The sequence below is a fragment of the Crocodylus siamensis genome, chromosome 15 (genome assembly GCF_052110815.1).
Source record: "Crocodylus siamensis isolate JL-2025a chromosome 15, ASM5211081v1, whole genome shotgun sequence".
In the NCBI taxonomy this organism is placed as follows: domain Eukaryota; kingdom Metazoa; phylum Chordata; order Crocodylia; family Crocodylidae; genus Crocodylus; species Crocodylus siamensis.
The window spans coordinates 20714472-20732978 of record NC_143409.1 but is presented as its reverse complement, the minus strand read 5'-3'; the positions used below and the strand labels follow the sequence as shown (position 1 = coordinate 20732978).

At 37.5% G+C, this 18507-nt stretch overlaps 1 protein-coding gene across 13 annotated transcripts in view; it reads left to right on the top strand.

Annotated features, from left to right (window-relative positions):
- The window catches only part of SEMA6D (semaphorin 6D), a 351383-nt gene extending 334523 nt beyond the window's left edge, over window positions 1-16860 (top strand). For 6 of the 13 annotated variants that reach the window (XM_090028631.1, XM_090028633.1, XM_090028630.1 and 3 more), the window contains 18 exons: window positions 2173-2328; window positions 2677-2788; window positions 3367-3427; window positions 3508-3570; window positions 3662-3763; window positions 4016-4106; window positions 4381-4500; window positions 4978-5066; window positions 5797-6014; window positions 6124-6255; window positions 6473-6628; window positions 6709-6882; window positions 7572-7712; window positions 7812-7889; window positions 8850-8941; window positions 9300-9356; window positions 11207-11374; window positions 13206-16860. In XM_090028631.1, coding sequence (XP_089884757.1) covers window positions 2220-2328; window positions 2677-2788; window positions 3367-3427; window positions 3508-3570; window positions 3662-3763; window positions 4016-4106; window positions 4381-4500; window positions 4978-5066; window positions 5797-6014; window positions 6124-6255; window positions 6473-6628; window positions 6709-6882; window positions 7572-7712; window positions 7812-7889; window positions 8850-8941; window positions 9300-9356; window positions 11207-11374; window positions 13206-14509 — 3267 coding nt within the window. In that variant the 5' untranslated portion in view covers window positions 2173-2219 and the 3' untranslated portion in view covers window positions 14510-16860. The remainder of the gene's footprint in view (window positions 1-2172; window positions 2329-2676; window positions 2789-3366; window positions 3428-3507; window positions 3571-3661; window positions 3764-4015; window positions 4107-4380; window positions 4501-4977; window positions 5067-5796; window positions 6015-6123; window positions 6256-6472; window positions 6629-6708; window positions 6883-7571; window positions 7713-7811; window positions 7890-8849; window positions 8942-9299; window positions 9357-11206; window positions 11375-13205) is intronic. The other 7 variants (XM_090028635.1, XM_090028636.1, XM_090028638.1 and 4 more) reach the window with 7 other exon arrangements.
- Window positions 16861-18507: the final 1647 nt, after the last annotated feature.

Below are 18507 nucleotides of genomic sequence, written 5' to 3'. Positions count from 1 at the left end.
CCCAGAAAAACCTTGGCAGGTGTTTATTTCACAGAAGAGAACAAAATGTCCCTACATTACAATGTCAGCTGTTTGATTAGCAACATCTCCTGATCCCTGTACTACCATTTTAAATCCTACCATGCCAAGAATGCTCCCTGGTCAGTTAGAATGAATGGTCTTATCCCTTAACCCCAGGCCTCTTCCTAGACAGCCAGTAACTGAAGGGGAGGAGGGAACTTTACCAGAAAGCATTTAGTTACACCTGCTGCGTTGGACCAGTGCTCTTAAGATTTTTGGTGCCTCTCCCTGCCTCTTCCCTAGCCTGAATAATAGTTTTAGTATTCAGAGCCTGTAAGTTCCACAGTTAGGGTTGTAGAAAGATTTTTTAACCATTTTCTGCACCCAGGAGCCACAACGTGTAACGTTCCACACTGCTGTGGACTTGAACAAGGAAGGACCAACTTGACTAACATTATTAATTCCAGTTTGTTTAAGTTTATTCATTAGCAATTTAATGCTAGATGCTTCAGCTGAGGAGGCTGTGTCAGGACAAGGAAGAGCAGAGGGAAAGTGCCAGGAATCATTAGTGTCTATTAGCCACTACTGCTCATCAATCTTGGCTACGAGTGCAACCCATCAGTTCTGGACTGGTGGACTTGAGATGCAGAAACATCATTAACAGTTAAAAATGCATCTTTTTCAGGTCAGTCTTTAATGAATAGGAACTTGCACATGTGCTTCATTGCCAACTTCTATTTCCACTGAGGTTGGTCTCACAAAGTCTAGCCTGAGCATTCACAGGTTGACAGCTGTATGCGCTGGAGAATCCTAGCACAGAATCAATGCTAGGATCAGTAACTGAGTCTAGCTTTTCACTCTGGTAGCAACACTTCTGCTTGCAGTAACATTTAGAACCATTTTTATTGGGTATGCAAAATATTAGAAATAATTGTTTAAATACTTTGCTTTGTTAGGGTCTAAACTGCATGCTGATAACAAATATGGACTTGTATACGTGACTGATTGCAGTTCTCAGAAATATTAGGAATGGGAAGATTTGTTTTATTTTCCTAAGACAAATAAGTTAATAACTGCAGAATGCAGTGTTTATGTCTTAGTCAATACAGAGCCTCATTTGACCTGTAAGTCAAAATGAAACAAATGCCTCCAGAAGGTGCAATGAGGGTACAGTATTGTAGCTGCCAAGTTTCTAATGAGAAATAAACTTCATGCCCAAACCACTTGTGGTCATTAAAGATCCCATTTAACTTTGAGAAACGTTTTCTTGCATCCTGCCCAAATTGCAACTTGAGTAGTTGCATTATGTTTGCTAAAATACCCTTGTGGTTTCAATTGGAAAAGTAACCTTTCACTTTCTCCCTTGAAAGTATTGCTGTATAGTGATACTGCCCCATTTGCATAGTGTGTGTAGTGACCTAGCACGTACTACACAACCTGTAGAGTACTTTAAAGCAAGAGGCGCTTCATAATTACCAGTGTCAGGTAATTATTTGCATAACTGGGGGGAAAGCATCCACTTAGGGCTTGAATCGCCATTGCTCTGCATCTTGCATTTCCCACCCATGAAAAAGAGATGCACAGTGATGATAAGCCCTGCCATATCAGAAAGGGCCTCTTCTTACACACCTGTACATTACCGCTCAAAAGGCAAGGCAGCTAGTATTTGCTTTCTTGGTAGTACAGTATTATGATGGCTCAGCCAAAAACAAGGCTTAAAGCTGGAAAGCAGCATGGGCATTTTGTGTGTACGTGTCTTGACTTTTGTGGGTAAATTTAGATAGTTTGTGGGGAAGGGTTTTATTGGATGACATCTGGTGACAGAAGGAAGAGATAGAGATTACAGTTTAATTAGAATTCTAAGCCTAACTTTAACAATATTCTTGCTAAGCCAGCAGCCTTTGTGTTTCTTGTCATTTAGTCAGGACAGCAGTAGTCAGTTAGCCCTGAAATGCCTATAAATATTAGCAACCATCACTACATTTCAGAAAAGCTTTAATCAGGACGGTCACGTAACAGTTTTTCATCAATATATACATAAAAGCTAATTTACACCATTACTGCCAACATTAAATATATACATAATTTATATATATATATGTATGTATGATAAGAAATTGCTTTTATCATGCTGTAGGACCCAAATCTCATCAAAGTGTTTGTCTTTTACAGGTAGTTAAATAGGATTACCAAGAGGGTGGTGCTGTTTTTCACCAGCCATGAGGGTCCTCTTGCTTTGTGTCTGCATGATGCTATTGACTGTATCCCAATCCCTGGCTGTCAGCTTTCCTGAAGACGAGGACCCTATTAACGTTGTTGACTACCATTGTAAGTAATTTGCAAATTACTTTAAATACTAGAAAATTGTTTAAGAACAGTTTTTTTTGTTGACAAGTGACAATGATTTTTCCCTTTAAATTCAAATTTATTTACTGGCTCTTTGTCTTGAGTAGACCGCTTAATCATTTTTAAAAAGCAATCAGAAATAAAGCAATAACTTCTGTAAAAAGAGCATTTGCTGACATTGGCCATCTTTCATTCATTTATATTCAAGACATTACTCAAGGAATTTAGTTTAAACCCTTCTACACCTAGTATATACAGCTAATCAATGCTGTATATTGATTCTTTAGCTCTATAATCCTGAGTGATGGTGTAGCCCATTTTCACTTGCAGATTCAAGGCAATATCCAGTATTTAGAGGACGCCCTTCAGGCAATGAATCTCAACACAGGCTGGACTTTCAACTGATGTTGAAGATTCGAGACACACTTTATATCGCTGGCAGGTAATTTTCCTTTAGTCAGTTTATTAGATTAAAATTCTTTTCTTTCCTGGTTTTGCACTAATGTGTGCAATTCATTTTATAAAGTGCAGAATATAGTGAAAATTAGAATTAAGTTGGGGAAAGCCTCCTAGAGAAATATACAATGTGTGTGTCCAGTGAATAAAGATAGGAGCGAGGGCTGTGGTTACTGCACATATAGTAAGCCCAGTGCTCTAATTCTGTTTTCCACCGTATACATTACAATCATAATGAAAACTTCTGATCATCCCAAAGCTTGGAACAACATAGCAGGGCTGTAGGAAAACAGTTCAAAACATTTGCATATTTGCAGTCTAGGCTGTGCTTTGTAATGTACAGGAGCTGAAAAACGCAAATTCTAGCTAAAAACCCCATCATTTGGAAAGAACCCCAAAGTACTCCATGTCAGCCCTGCTTTGCTGAGCCCAGAAAAATCCATAAGTGCTTCAGTACATGCACTTTGTGTAGCAAATATCATAAAAATATACTGATAACCCTCCCCAAAAGTCCAGCATATTTATGCACACACCTGATGTGTCTTATTCCCTTGTTTCCAATAGAGATCAAGTTTATACTGTAAACTTAAATGAAGTTGCAAAAGCAGAAGTTACTCCAAGCAAGGTGAGCCAGTGCAGAAAAACATATTTTTAAAGGAGTTTTCAATATAAAAAATGAACTATATTTTTATTTTATTTAAACAGAAATTGACATGGAGATCCAGGCAGCAGGACAGAGAGAACTGTGCCATGAAAGGCAAACACAAAGTATGCTTACCATATACATACTAGCAAAAACAATAATAACATTAATTGCACATGGGAAATCTGTTGTTAATGTAACTTACTCTCTTTTCAGGATGAATGCCATAACTTTATTAAAGTCTTTGTTCCCAGGAATGATGAGATGGTGTTTGTCTGTGGAACAAATGCATTTAATCCTATGTGCAGATACTATCGGGTAAGCTCATTAAATCATACACCATGATTTGTATTATTGTTAGCTTGCAAAATAATTTTGTAGTGATGGTTAAGGTTTTCAGCATGCCTTTGCAAAGTATGTCTTTCTTTCAAAGGTATGAACAATGAGAATAAATATGAAAAAAAAAGCAACATGCAAAATCAAGGTGTATGTCAAAGTAGTAGTACTATCCCATAATACTGATATCTAGAATGGCAATCACATGCTGAACGATTTATTTGTCTTCTCTAGCTGAATACCTTGGAGTATGACGGAGAGGAAATTAGCGGTTTGGCAAGATGCCCATTCGATGCCAGACAAACCAACGTTGCCCTGTTTGCTGGTAAGAACTTTTTCTGTAATGAATCTAAATGATTAATAACACTGAAGGAGCCAGAGGGCTTTACAAGAAGGCACAGAAAAGCTGCAGGTGTCAAGGTGCTTCTGGTTTTAAATTTTTCAAAGGGCCTCCAAAGGATTAGAAGCTAAACTGTTAAAGCATAGGTTAGAGTAATTTGGGGAAAGAGTGGCAGTAAAAAATGAGAAGAATACAGGCTAGTCAGAATTGTATATATTATTCATGGTCTGCTAATACCACATTTTAACTTTTATTTTAGATGGAAAATTGTATTCAGCTACAGTAGCAGATTTTCTGGCAAGTGATGCTGTTATTTATCGCAGCATGGGAGATGGATCTGCCCTCAGAACAATAAAATATGACTCTAAGTGGATAAAAGGTAATTTTGGAAAAAATATTTCCCAGTGTATATGACAAATCTAATTTCATTGGCACTGAAAATGAAGCACATCTTTACCAGCATGATTATATATAAGCACCAGGTTAATATAAATGCAGCTTTTACTATAGTAAGATCATAAAGATAAAATACAACTTTGTGATGATAAAGCAAAATCTTTATTTAAAATGCAAGGGTCTCCCCCACCCCATTTAAGTACATTAATGAATGAATCTGTAGTAACAAAGGCCTTAGCTGTAATACAAATCCTTGGAGGCCCTTTTACAGTCCATTAGCTGACATTAAAGAGTACAAGTTCATTTAAGCTTGAATACACCCATATTTGGATTTCCTAAAGTGTCTTCAATATTGCCATTCACTTTATTTTGCATGTAACTAAGGGAAAGCAGAGCAGTTAGTATCCTCTGTTAATTAAATGGTTCAAGTAACCAGGTTTCTCTTCCCTCTGCCTTACAGAGCCACATTTCCTGCATGCCATAGAATATGGGAACTACGTTTATTTCTTCTTTCGAGAAATTGCTGTAGAGCATAACAATTTAGGCAAGGTAGGTAAAAATCAGCTGTCACCATAAGTGATGAAGAATAAAAAATCATAAGGAGAGCAAGATATGCTTGTCATGGAAAATGTTGTCTGTAGCAAGCATAGTTTGCAACACTCAGTATGCCCTGGTGTAAAGTCAATACAGTTGTTTCAGTCCTTCTAATTGTCACTAAAAACAGAACAATGTGTAATGTGGTAACTTCAGCCTTAGGCTTTTAGTATTTCTGTCTTGTTCATAGAGGTCTCCACAGGTATCCTTTAGTGCTTCCATTTCCTGACTCCAGAGACAGCAGATTTTTCTGGTGTTGCCTACATGTTTAAAAAAGGGATTTCAAAAGGAGGTTCCCTCATCTCTCTGTATAATGAATAATTTAGCCATACTAATGTAGCACATGATACTTCTGCTTCACCGTGGAAGGATATTCTTTAGTAAATTATTAAACTCCTCACACATGGTTAATTAAAGTCTTTAAATCTCACTAACAATATGATTTTGAGAAAAGGTGGAAGCAAGGCTGGGAGTGCTGTGTTTGCTCACTGATGCTTTAAAATGCCCATGCACTTGCAGCTAAACCTGGATTTCCTTTCTGTACAGGCTTTGAAAGCAGATATATGGCAGCAGTTTTCCTGCTAACAAAATTATCCCTGATGTTTTATTAACAGTCTGCAAAATGGGATTGTTTTCCTAGCAGTTCGTAAGTCCTGCTCCTCTCTACCTTTTGTTCCCCATGCAGGCTGTGTATTCTCGTGTAGCACGCATATGCAAAAATGACATGGGTGGTTCCCAGCGAGTCCTGGAGAAACACTGGACTTCATTTCTAAAAGCTCGGCTCAACTGTTCTGTTCCTGGGGATTCTTTTTTCTACTTTGATGTTCTGCAGTCTATCACAGACATAATAGAAATCAATGGAGTCCCTACTGTTGTCGGTGTATTCACCACACAGCTTAACAGGTGAGAGATGAGCAAGCTAACATCAAAAGAAGTTCTCCAGTTCCCTGTTACAACTAATATTGGAACGATTGTAGTCTGAATTCTTGCAATGATTTTTCTTATTTTACAGCATCCCTGGTTCAGCAGTATGTGCTTTCAGCATGGATGACATTGAGAAAGTCTTCAAAGGGAGATTTAAAGAACAAAAGACTCCAGACTCTGTTTGGACAGCTGTACCTGAAGACAAAGTACCAAAGCCAAGGTAAAAGATTCTTACTTATGACATGATAATATTGTCCCTGTAAACAGCCACCTTTAAATCAATGATATATTGAGAGTCTTGTCATGTAAAAAAGCAGCAGCGGTTTTCACTTGAACTGTAAGTATTCTCATGAGCAGCCTCCTCTGCTCTTTCAGAATGTGTGCCCCTTCTCATTAGCTAAAATATCAAGAGACAAAAAATGTTGCTTTCCTTTCAGACCTGGCTGCTGTGCAAAACATGGCCTAGCAGAAGCTTACAAAACCTCCATTGATTTCCCAGACGAAACCCTATCCTTCATCAAATCCCATCCTTTGATGGATTCTGCCGTTCCCTCTATCATTGAAGAACCCTGGTTCACAAAGACCCGGGTCAGGTAGGAAGTAACATATATCTGCCTATATAAAAAGAACCAACAGACTGCGATCAAATTAATGTGTTTTTTGGTTTTGGTAGGTATAGGCTGACAGCAATCGCAGTAGATCATTCTGCTGGACCCTATCAGAATTACACAGTCCTTTTTGTTGGCTCTGAAGCTGGAGTAGTACTTAAAATCTTGGCAAAGACCAGGCCTTTTTCTTTGAATGACAGCGTATTACTGGAAGAGATTGAAGCTTACAATCATGCAAAGTAGGTATTATTTTTACAAGAACTGCCCTCCAGAGCACTTCCCATGTATATTTCATTTAGTCATTGGCTTGTGTGACCTAATTGGTAATGGTGGCTTTTGCTTTTCCCTCAAAAAATATATTCTCACCAAGCTTCTCACATTATTTGTCAGTCCCAAACCTTTATGGTAAAGATGTGCTGCTGAATAACTGGAAAATGTTTTAGCACTTGCCATCCTGTGTGGGTAGTGAGAGCACTCTAATTCCACCCTCATTAAGTCACTGCTGCAGCCTAGTTATGCTACAAGTAGCTGTATTTTTCTGGCTATAGAATAGCAGTACTCTGCACCCAGAACAGGTTTTCATGTCTGGTTTATGATAAATGTATTAAACATGTTGAAATCACAAGGGTGATGGGCTTAGATATTTTCTATGTGATACAAAGATTGTACCTTACCACCCTTAATTTGAGAGCCAAAACCTTGATACATGGTATGGAGAGCACCCCACAAAATAGATTAAATTAACTGGACATCACAGTGTATTCAGCACTGTAATAATAAAGTACCGTATCTTAGGTACCATTTTTTTCCAAAAATAATTGTGAAGTTTCAATTTTTTGGAATCCGAATAACTTTAATTGACTATTTCCAGTGTAAACTTTGCACAGGTTTATTAAAATAACAGTTTTAAATTACTGTTACCCAACAGGTGTAATGCAGAGAGTGAAGAGGACAGAAAAGTCATTTCCCTTCAGCTGGATAAAGAGCACCATGCTCTATTCGTGGCCTTCTCTAGCTGCGTTATCAGAATTCCCCTCAGTCGTTGTGAGCGTCATGGATCATGTAAAAAGTAAGCCTGTGTTCCTGAACTCCCCTTTAAAGCAAAGGCACAGAAATCTGTGGTGACAGCAATAAAAGAAGCATTTTTCTTTGGTCTGATCTTGCACAGGTCTTGTATTGCTTCCCGAGATCCATACTGTGGCTGGCTAGACCATGGGACATGTGGAAGAGTGAAACCCGGCATGTTGTAAGTGTTATTTTAAAAATTAGTCTAACATATCTACAGTTACTGCCTCCATTTATATACCACACCAGCATTTATTATGATATACATGATCGTGCTCTCATTCACTACTTATCTTTTTTTTAGCGTTATAAAAGTATTACAGAATGCTAGAGTGTGATCCCATCCTGCAGTTTTTCTTTGGGGAAAACTTTCATTTCAGGGGGAATTTAACTTAGTTAAGAACAACTTATAAATATCCAAATGAAAAGCAGCTTGGTGAAATGACAAATTACTGAGCATAAACACGATCAGCTTAGTAAAGAGAGTATCACAGTGCAGCAGTTACTGCCAGAAGGACACAGTAGTCAAGGAGGTATTTCAACTTGGGTTGCTCCTTTGCCAATACTCCTAACTACCCAGAAATGGATCTCCTTTACAGCTGAAATCTTTTATGTCGGTTCTGAACTTTTTTATTTAAATTAATTCTCTTCACTTTTACAAGAGCAGAAAGAATGTAAGATTTCTGTAGCTTTTCCTGAATATGCTGTATGTGTATATATTAATGCCTTCCACAGGCATAATGTAGAATCAGGTCACAGGAGCACATTGCATGACCAATATACTGTTAAATATGACCTATATAATGGGGCCAGTACTGATCTTAGACCAACATGTACAAACTCCAGTTGACATAAGTTGAGATGTACAATTGTACCTAAAAACAAGCATGGCCTTAGCATTTGGTGGTGAAATAAGATTAACGTGACCGTGTAAGCTGTTGCATAGTCTGGTGTAGGTGTTTGTAATTTGAAAGCCTTAATAGAAGGTGTGTATTTAATACACAGTCTTTCTAAGATCAGATATTGTACAAGTCCTCATAGCTGTATGTTTATTGTGAATGACTAAATGTGTAAATGTTTCTGGTTTTTGTTTTCAGCAGAAAATCATCATTTGTTTCCCTACTAATGCTGTTAATTGCAGGTTCTCTTTGTTTGTTTCATACAACCACAGCACTGGAGGATATGAGCAAGATGTAGAATTTGGCAATACAGGACAGCTTGGGGACTGCCATGGTAAGGCATAGTAGTCACTACTGCTAATTTATAACATGTCAATGGTAGTTTGTGGCCACGCTTCATTATGGATGTTAAATTTATGAGCCTTTCAGTAACACTCTGAACACATCACCTAGTGTGACCATGAACAGCCACAAAGCTGAGCTATTTGGTCTTGGGTGGCAGATAAGTTTTACCTTGTTTTCTTGCCCTTTCACCAGTTTACAACTATCTGGGGTCTACAGCAAAGTGTTTAACAACTTCTTTTTCGTAACCAATAGTATTTTCTTTTTGATTTTCAGTTACTCAGGTTTTAAGAGCTTTTGCTTTCTTTTGGTTACTTTTCACTGATTACTTGTTCCTTTAATTCTTTTAGAAATTTTGCCTACTACAACTACACCAGATTACAAAATATTTGGCGACCCAACATCTGGTTAGTTTTTTTTAATTTTTTTGAATTAATGACCTTTTCTTTCCTTCAGTTCAGCATTTTCAGCCCTTTTTTCCTTCCTTTTGCACAGTTGGCAATCCTTCATTTTTGTGCTTAAACTCATGTTCCCACTGATGGTAAAGATAGCCAGACTCTCCTCACTCAGCACTTCACCCTTTGTAGCCGCATGTTAACAGCTCATTATTTATTGAAAAAACATCTTTTATTAAAGAGCCTGATTAACATAGATGACATCTTCACTGCACGAAAGTCCACTAAGCTTTACTCTGTTCCCCAACCATGCATTTGTGAATGCCCTTCTTAGTCATCTGTAGTAAATGGATGGCAGAATTTCATCATTTTCCTCCTTTTTTCCTCTCCTCCCCTTCTCTTGCTCCCTGTTTCCCTCACCCACCCACCCACCCACCCCCTAGTCTTATTGAGCAAATGCACATTTTTTTAAATGTGTATTTTTACATTTTTTAAATGTCTAAATAGTTTGTGCTATTGGAAGTCATTTAACATCCAAAGCTGTGTAGCAGAAAAGGACTATAGCAGACCGCTGCTGTAATGGAGACCTTGATACATTGTTGTCATAGGGACCTTTCCTCCCTTTTGGCCTTCAAATGTTTTGTTTTAGTTTATTTTGTTTTATTTTGATGGTATTTTCACTGTGGATTCCTGTTTTCCAGGGAGATAGGGCCTGGTGCTAGTCTGTTGAACTCAGTAGCAAAACTGTTATTGACTTCAACAGGTGCATGATGGGGCCCCATATTCTCTGAAGTGTGCTCCAGCCTAAAACTTGCTCTCTGTGGTTTCAGCCCAAGGGCACTTTTCTGTTTGCCAAATCTGAAAAAAAAATCTGTTTCTCTGTTTAAGTTGTGAGAGCACAACACATAACATTTTGTGCTTTGTTTCTAATGGTATTTGCACTTCTGTAACTCAACAAGGACTCCTGCTTGATAAACAAATATTCTGCAGATTTATTTACCCATCATGTAAATGAGTGTGTAATTTAGAGGGAAAAAAGGCAACTGTCTTCCTTCAGTACTACTTACTTGCATGTTTACTTCATCAATTAAACTTTCAGTGTGGTATTTTAGGACAACGCCATAATAAACCTGATTTTCAAGCCCTGAATTACCATACATCACATATATACTTTCCCCCTTTCAATCCCCCTTTCAGGCACACAGGGTTAAAACTTCCCAGCCACATTCACGTGAATCAGGGATTTACATTTGGCAAGCAGGCTCACTGTAGAATATCAGACTTACTATGCCTGCAGCTCATGTGCATTACCATGTAGGCCATGACGCAATCCAACAAATCCATTACAAATGAAGAAGGATCTGTACAACAGAGGTCTGTAGGAGCCATTACAATATTGGAGCTAAAAAAAAATCTTTTTCCTCTGATGGAGCTGATCTGGCATCTAAGGAATACCTGTACTTAAAAGCCTCTTACAAGGTCACTAGTATACATCTTATAACTGATTTTTAAAGATTGTTAAAACTATGAAATAAAATGAAGTAGCTTGCCTCAAGCAAACAGGATAGCAGCTAAGCAGCATAAGGTCCCCCTTTCTTCAGTTGCTTACAGTAACTTTTGTACTGCTTTACATACAACTTCCCTGGCTTTTGAATAGCAGTTTTAACGTTACTTAATGTAGCCTTTTAATATGATTGATTTTTATCAGCCCTGTATACTTCTGTAAAGTGTAAGGGTCACATTCTGCCCTGACATGTAATTTCCATTAAATACCTTCTCCAGGCATAACTTAGAAATGCCATGAAACAGTAAGGAAAGCCTGACCGTAATACACATTAATAAAAATCTGTTTGCCACCACAGACATGGAGTTCTCTTCAGCTTCCATTACCACAATGGCAAGTATCCCAGTTATATCACCTAAAGTGATTGGTTCCTGGAAACCTAAAGTGACTGGCTCTCGGAAATTTGTAGTTCAAGATGACCCAAACACTTCTGATTATTCTGATCCATTATCAGGTGTCCCAAAGGGTAAGGCCTTACCAGGGAATACATTACAGCTGAATGGAAACCTGATAGTCTCAGCATTTTCAAAGATCTAACTGTAGCAATCATTATCATTACAAGATATTCCATACCATTTTCCCATTACTACACAGAATGTGCAAACATGATTCTTGTGCCCATTTAGCCAACAAAGGCCAAGTATAACACAGTGGTGTTCACAATGTTTATGGCTGGCAATAGGCTATATTGAATGCAGGTTTTGAATCCATGTCTTTATTCCTTGCACACTCCAAAACTGGCACTGAAATCAGCATGGGGTTCAAGATGCACAACAAATATGCTGAATTTTTGCTCTAAAAATGAGCTAGAGCTTTCACTAATCCAGCTATATAGACCCTCCCACTATGCTTGCATACGTATGCAGCTCAATACAATTTTATATATTACAAACAGTTCATCTTCCTTTCTTTTTCTTTCAAGCCTAGGCTGTTACAAAAACAGATTTTGGTTCAGCAAGACAGGATGATTAACAAGAACAAAAAAGAGGCACAACTGCAGATGAGACTTTATTGGTGCCTCTGATGCTCTGATAACAGTAATGTTTGCACAATTCTGTAGTTAGTGAAAAGCTCACAACAGACAAAAAAAAACACCCTTGGTTTTATTATTCTAAAAAAAAAATATCAGGTTTCCTCTCAGCCATTATATGACAGTACATTTGTGATTTTTCTTTTGAGTTCTGCTTTTAATCAATATTTTTGTCATAATTTCCACATGTTCTCATTCACATTCTGTGTCATTTCTGTTAGTGAACCTTTACTCCTGTTACCTTTCCTCTCCTATATAAAATCATTAAACCCTATTATCCAGAACATTGACAATGTTCAAAGGCTCTTCCCTCTAACAAAAGAAAATATTTCTTCACTCTTTGTTTTACTATCTCCTGGGATACTTAACAGATTTACCTTTAAAAACTAACATTGTCTTAACTACAAGATGTCTGTGGTTGCTTTTAAAATACAAGCTCAGAAATCTGAGAGATTTTGTGTTAATATTTGGTTTACAAACTAATGCAACATTTATTCTTCTTCTAGGTCTAAGCTAAATGTTTTTTAGATTTTAGCAAACTCCTACAACCTTTCATTAACCATATGTTTTTAAATTATATGCAATCTTGAATGCTCATTACTAAGTGACAAAAAAGAAAAATAGTAAACTGCATTAATAAAATAATATTATTTTGAATTGTATAAATGTATAACTAGATAACCATGCAGTGTAGGAATGCATTAGTTTATATGTTTCGCACAGTATTAACATGGCTATAAAAACCCAGTATATATACAACATTTGCATAATCCTGTCTCTCTTTTGATACTGATTTATGAGTTGGACAGGAAATTGAGAGAGAAATCCCTCCATGAGTTATTAATTGAAGTCTGGCAGAGTAACACCTTCTAACCCCAATTTTCTAGCAGAAATCGTTAATGTTAATAACATACAAGCCACTATTTATAAGCCTTAGAGGATATTTGGGGACAAAGATAGGAACTTGACAAAGAGAGTACAGTATATAACTGGATGTACTTTCAGAAGCAAAGCACTGCCAAGTCTTTTTCTTGTCAGATAAAATGGAGAGTCTCCATTTGGGCTGAACAGTGCTAAACCTGTAAGTTGAATTTTATAAAAGTATTTACAGTCTCTAGTATGTAGATGATTACATTAATATTAATCTATCTTAAACAACACTCATCTAAATAGATAATGCTGTCCTTCATCTAGAGAGGCTGCTTTTGTTTTGGGTAACATGAAAGTCAAATACATGCTAATTTATCATCCTGTATGTTTGTTACAGGTGTAAGGTGGGAAGTGCAGTCAGGAGAGTCCAACCAAATGGTACACATGAATGTTCTGATCACTTGCGTCTTTGCTGCTTTTGTCCTGGGAGCCTTTATTGCAGGAGTGGCTGTTTACTGTTACCGAGATATATTTGTACGGAAATCCAGAAAAATACACAAGGATGCTGAATCGGCTCAGTCCTGTACAGACTCCAGCGGAAGTTTCGCTAAGCTGAATGGGTTGTTTGACAGTCCTGTCAAGGAATATCAGCAAAATATTGATTCGCCCAAACTGTATACAAATCTGTTGACTAGCAGGAAAGAACTGCCACCCAACGGTGATACAAAGTCCATGATTATGGACCACAGAGGACAGCCTCCAGAATTAGCTGCACTTCCGACTCCTGAATCCACGCCAGTACTTCAACAAAAAACACTGCAAGCTATGAAAAGTCAGTCAGAGAAGGCGCATAACAATCTGAATGCTTCAAGAAAAGAAACCCCTCTAAAAAGCCCTCAGTTTTTCCCTTCCAGTCCCCCACCCCATTCTCCTTTAAGTCATGGGCATATTCCTAGTGCTATTGTTCTTCCCAATGCTACCCATGACTACAACACCTCTTTCTCAAATTCCAATGCACATAAAGCAGACAAAAAGATGCAAAACATTGATCACCCTCTCACTAAACCATCAAGCAAACGAGACCACAGGCGATCTGTTGATTCCAGGAACACCCTGAATGATTTTCTTAAACATTTAAATGAAACTACTAGTAATCCCAAAGCAATTATGGGAGACATTCAAGTGGCTCACCAGACTTTAATGCTGGATTCAATGGGAAATATGTCCGAAATTCCCCCTAAAGTTCCTAACAGGGAGGCATCTTTATACTCTCCTCCATCTACTCTTCCCAGAAATAGTCCAACGAAACGGGTGGATGTCCCAACCACCCCAGGAGTACCAATGACCTCTTTAGAAAGACAGAGGGGCTATCACAAAAATTCTTCACAAAGACATTCAATATCTGCACTCCCTAAAAACTTAAACTCACCAAATGGTGTTTTGTTATCCAGACAGCCTAGTATTAATCGTGGGGGGTATATGCCATCTGCCACTGGCACAAAGATGGACTACATTCAAGGGACGCCAGTCAGCGTTCATTTACAACCTTCTTTATCGAGGCAGAGCAGTTATACAAGCAACGGAACCCTTCCTCGTACAGGGATAAAGAGGACACCATCCATAAAACCCGATGTACCACCAAAACCTTCATTTGTCCCTCAAACGACTTCAGTCAGACCACTGAACAAATACAGCTACTAGGGCTTGTGTATTCTGGTAGAGTGTGGTATCAGCCTACCCTGGCTGTGAGATGATGTTGTGGGAGACTTATAAGGCAGAGACTTGCTTGTAATTAAAGAGAACAAAGTGGCCAAAGAAACTGTCTTCACTTCAGCAACATCTGTGTCTTGCCACACGTAGCTACTGCAAGACATAACGTACTTGCTAAAAAAACAAACAGAAAAACAAAAGAAAGTGCTGGTCATTACATTTCTTTTGTTTGGAGCTAAGGAGACATGTAGCACAACGGGGGTGGGGCTACTTTACCATTCTAAATAGTGATAATGTACTTGGAGAAATCTGTAAGCAAATACTTGAAAAATGGGTTCCATTTTAGACTGCCATTATGTGTGGTCTTCCCATTAAATGTGAACATTTTGATATGTATGCATTCACCTTGCCTCTTGCACAAATGTCAGAAAATGGTAATGTCTCAATGGATATCTGGGTAAATAAGTGATTTGCTGGAATTCAGTCTCTGGCCCAACTGTAGCATTCTATTTTCCCCCCATGCGTGGCACTTGGTTTATGCCACAGATAAAGCTGTGCGTGCACGTGTATGTGAGTGTGTACTGTACACACTAGGATGGATTTAGATTCCCATTGCATCTTTTATGCTACAGAATTGTTTACACTGAGCATGACTGAACAACCGACGACTCTTCCTTCTGCAGTCCATTGGGTTCAGTTTGGAGACAGCTAGGAAGGAACTGTGCATCTCAGCCACCTTCCAAAGGATATATACATTGTTGAATTAGTAACAGTGAAAGGGTGCAAATCTGTTAATTCTAAATAACTGTATTATGCTGCTATTGATTCAGATCTGTACATTTCAAATCTAGTGTTTTGGGGTGGAATGGGGGACTCTGACTGTATCTCTACAGTTCCCCCATCCAGTACCTGGCCACTGTGAATTTGAGCCCCTGTCGTTCTCATTGTGGGCAGCTAGTAATCAAGAACACGCTAGGCAAAGCCTGTCTAATGATAAACAGTTACACTTTTTTTTGTTGCATTTAATAATGTCCTACCCTCTGATAGGCTTTTGTCTGTAGAGAGGAAGAAACATTAATTGGCCTGAGAGAAGCAGTCTGTGAAAACTCAACAGTAGTGCAATCAATATGTTTATGTTGTGTAATGTATGGATTTTCTCCAAAGTCATGCAGGTAATGACAATATTCTGTAAATATTATGTGTGAGTTTACCTGAATCTGTGCATTTTGTGCCTTATTCATGCAAATGATAAAAGTACTAAAATTCTGTCAAGTGCACATCATATTTCCTGAGTGCCAGTTGTAAATTTTCTCAACAAGCACCCGAAAAAAAGACAAAGCAGGAATAATTAATGGTAAATAAAGGCAGCCTACAATCCAAAAAGACAGCAGCATTAAATCACCTTACCATGATAAACATTCCACTCCAGTTCTCCTAAGGATCAAACAGTTATAATGTGAAATCAGATGAGGTTTCTAGGGTAATGGAACACCTGCTGAAGTTGTGTAAGCCATTTAGTAGGTTTTACAGTATCTACTTGCAGCTGATGTTCACCACAGATGGCTGTTTTAGCTTGCAAACTACACACTACCACATTGTGTACTGAACATAACTGTAGAAATAACCACAGCAAAGGAATATTCATGAATTAGGGGACAAATAACTTCAACTGGTTTCTGAGACAATGGCGATTTATATTACATGCTAGAGGGGAGAGAGAGAGAGAGTTAATCTCTGAAAACTGGATTGCTATTACTGAACAAATAATAAAGGATAGAATTACTCTCCCCCCTCACCCCACTTTAAGGCTGTTCTTGGTAACAAATTTTGAGACCTCTGAATCCAAAAAAACCCCTCATCTCTTTTCTTAAATGCTTCAGTCTTGAAACTAAAACACTACAGATTAATAACTATTAAAAATACTCATTTGTCAAGTGACAAGAAACCGATTTAAATTCATTTTACAAATATTAATACAGACTTGTGTGAAACCGAACCATAAATGTATGTGAACCCTGATAACTTTCTGTAACATTGTGCTGCCTTGTAGATGGTAATGTGAGTTCTATCAGTATTTATGTTGAAATTTCTAACATTCAACCTAGTCTTTATTCTGTTAATTTAATAATACAGATACTTTATCCATTTGTGCAAAGGTAAACACAGATTGTATCTTTTTTAATGGTACGGCATAAAAAGTAACCCTTAAACAAAGTTGCTCTATACTATAGAGTACTTTAACATGTATAGATATCTTGTAAACTTGTATTGTGGATGTGTAAATAATACGTTCTTTGGGTTTTTAACACCGCATGTAAAGTCGAAATAAAATATTCAGTGTACCAGATGTCTAACTTCATTGTTATTGAACATATTTATATAATGTATTGTTTGTCTGATTACAGTGAAGGAAGCATTCTGCTTGCTTTTAACAGCTCCATTAAGAAACCACAGAGACATCCCCTGATCAGCATTACTGGGTATCATGCAGCTTGCAAATGGCTGATAGCATGGCATACAGGTATACTTCCATTTTCATTGCAGTCTAATGTTGACATGCAGGCTCATGAGACAGTGTGTGCAGACATCTGTCAGATTTCCGAGTTAAATATAGAACAGTGAAGCAACCAACATGCATTGAGAAAAATGTAATACTGGGTCAGATTAGTCCACACGATTCATTACATAGATGCATTTAATTTGAGAAATATGCAACACACTCCCATATGAAATCTGAACTGTAACTTGATTCCAGACTTACAGTTGGCAGCAGTGAGTCCTGTAAATATCACTTTAGTGTCTAGTAGTAAACCTCATTTGTTTGATCTCCCATGAAAATATAGACCAATAGTAAGGATACATTTCTTCTCCATCATGTAGGTAACAATAACTGATCACACTTACCACCTAATGGTAAACTTACAATTAAAGTCATCAGCACTTTCCTAAGTAACTATGACTCGTAAAAAAAACCTGATTTTTTGTTCTAGTTTGGGTTTGCAACTAGTAATAAATGTAGCAGAAGTAGTGTACAGCATATGCATAATACATGTACCGTTCAATTGCACATTTAATATGTGCCAGCATAATGCTTAATTTAAAAATAAACACAGTAATTGCACATCACAGCATCCTTTTAATAAAATTTGATTTTAGTTAATGGAGAAGTTTGCTATATATTTGTTTTCAGGTCATTAATAGTATAAATTACTACACGTTACAACAATGCAATGGCACCTAGAAGCATTCTACTGAAAGCATTTTTAAAAGGTAATCATCTGAGACAAACAGAGTGTAAAAAAACTATCATAACTCTGCATGTTTTCTTAGACCAAAGTCAAATTTAGATTTATATGTGGAAGGTTTCCAGCTGATACATTTCCTTCATTTGCTCAAAGCACATTTAATTTCCATTTCAAAATTAACTCTTGCCAACATATGAACATGACAGTCAACGTAGCCAAACTTGTTCCCCCTTCATAAGTACAACACATTTCCAAGTTATAATTGGCTGAATTATTTTTCAGTTGATCTTTAGTAATCTGAATATATAAATAAGTTTTAATCAGTATAAACAACATCCAGACACACACTGGGGCAGTTTTGTCCACAAAGTAGTTTTATTTCTTCTGCCTGCAGTAATGCAGCCACCACAATCCAAACCGAGTTGTTTTCATATTGATACTTTCTATATTTTTCAGAGTAATATGTTTTTGGTGGCGCACTATTTTTCATTTCATCTGTCCCAATGTTCTTCATTAGGGTACATTACTCATACAACATACCATACCAGCTCATTTAAAACATTCTTTATTCACCATTAATGGAAGAGGACCAGGGGGTACAAGAACAAGATACTGCTAACATTTTAACATTAAAGGAAAACGTTTCATTCCTAAAAAGCTAGTGAAGCGCAAATTCAAGGAACAAGTTAATTGCAGTCGAGTTTCTGAGCTACTTTGTCCTTAACAACAAAGACAAAGCAGTAA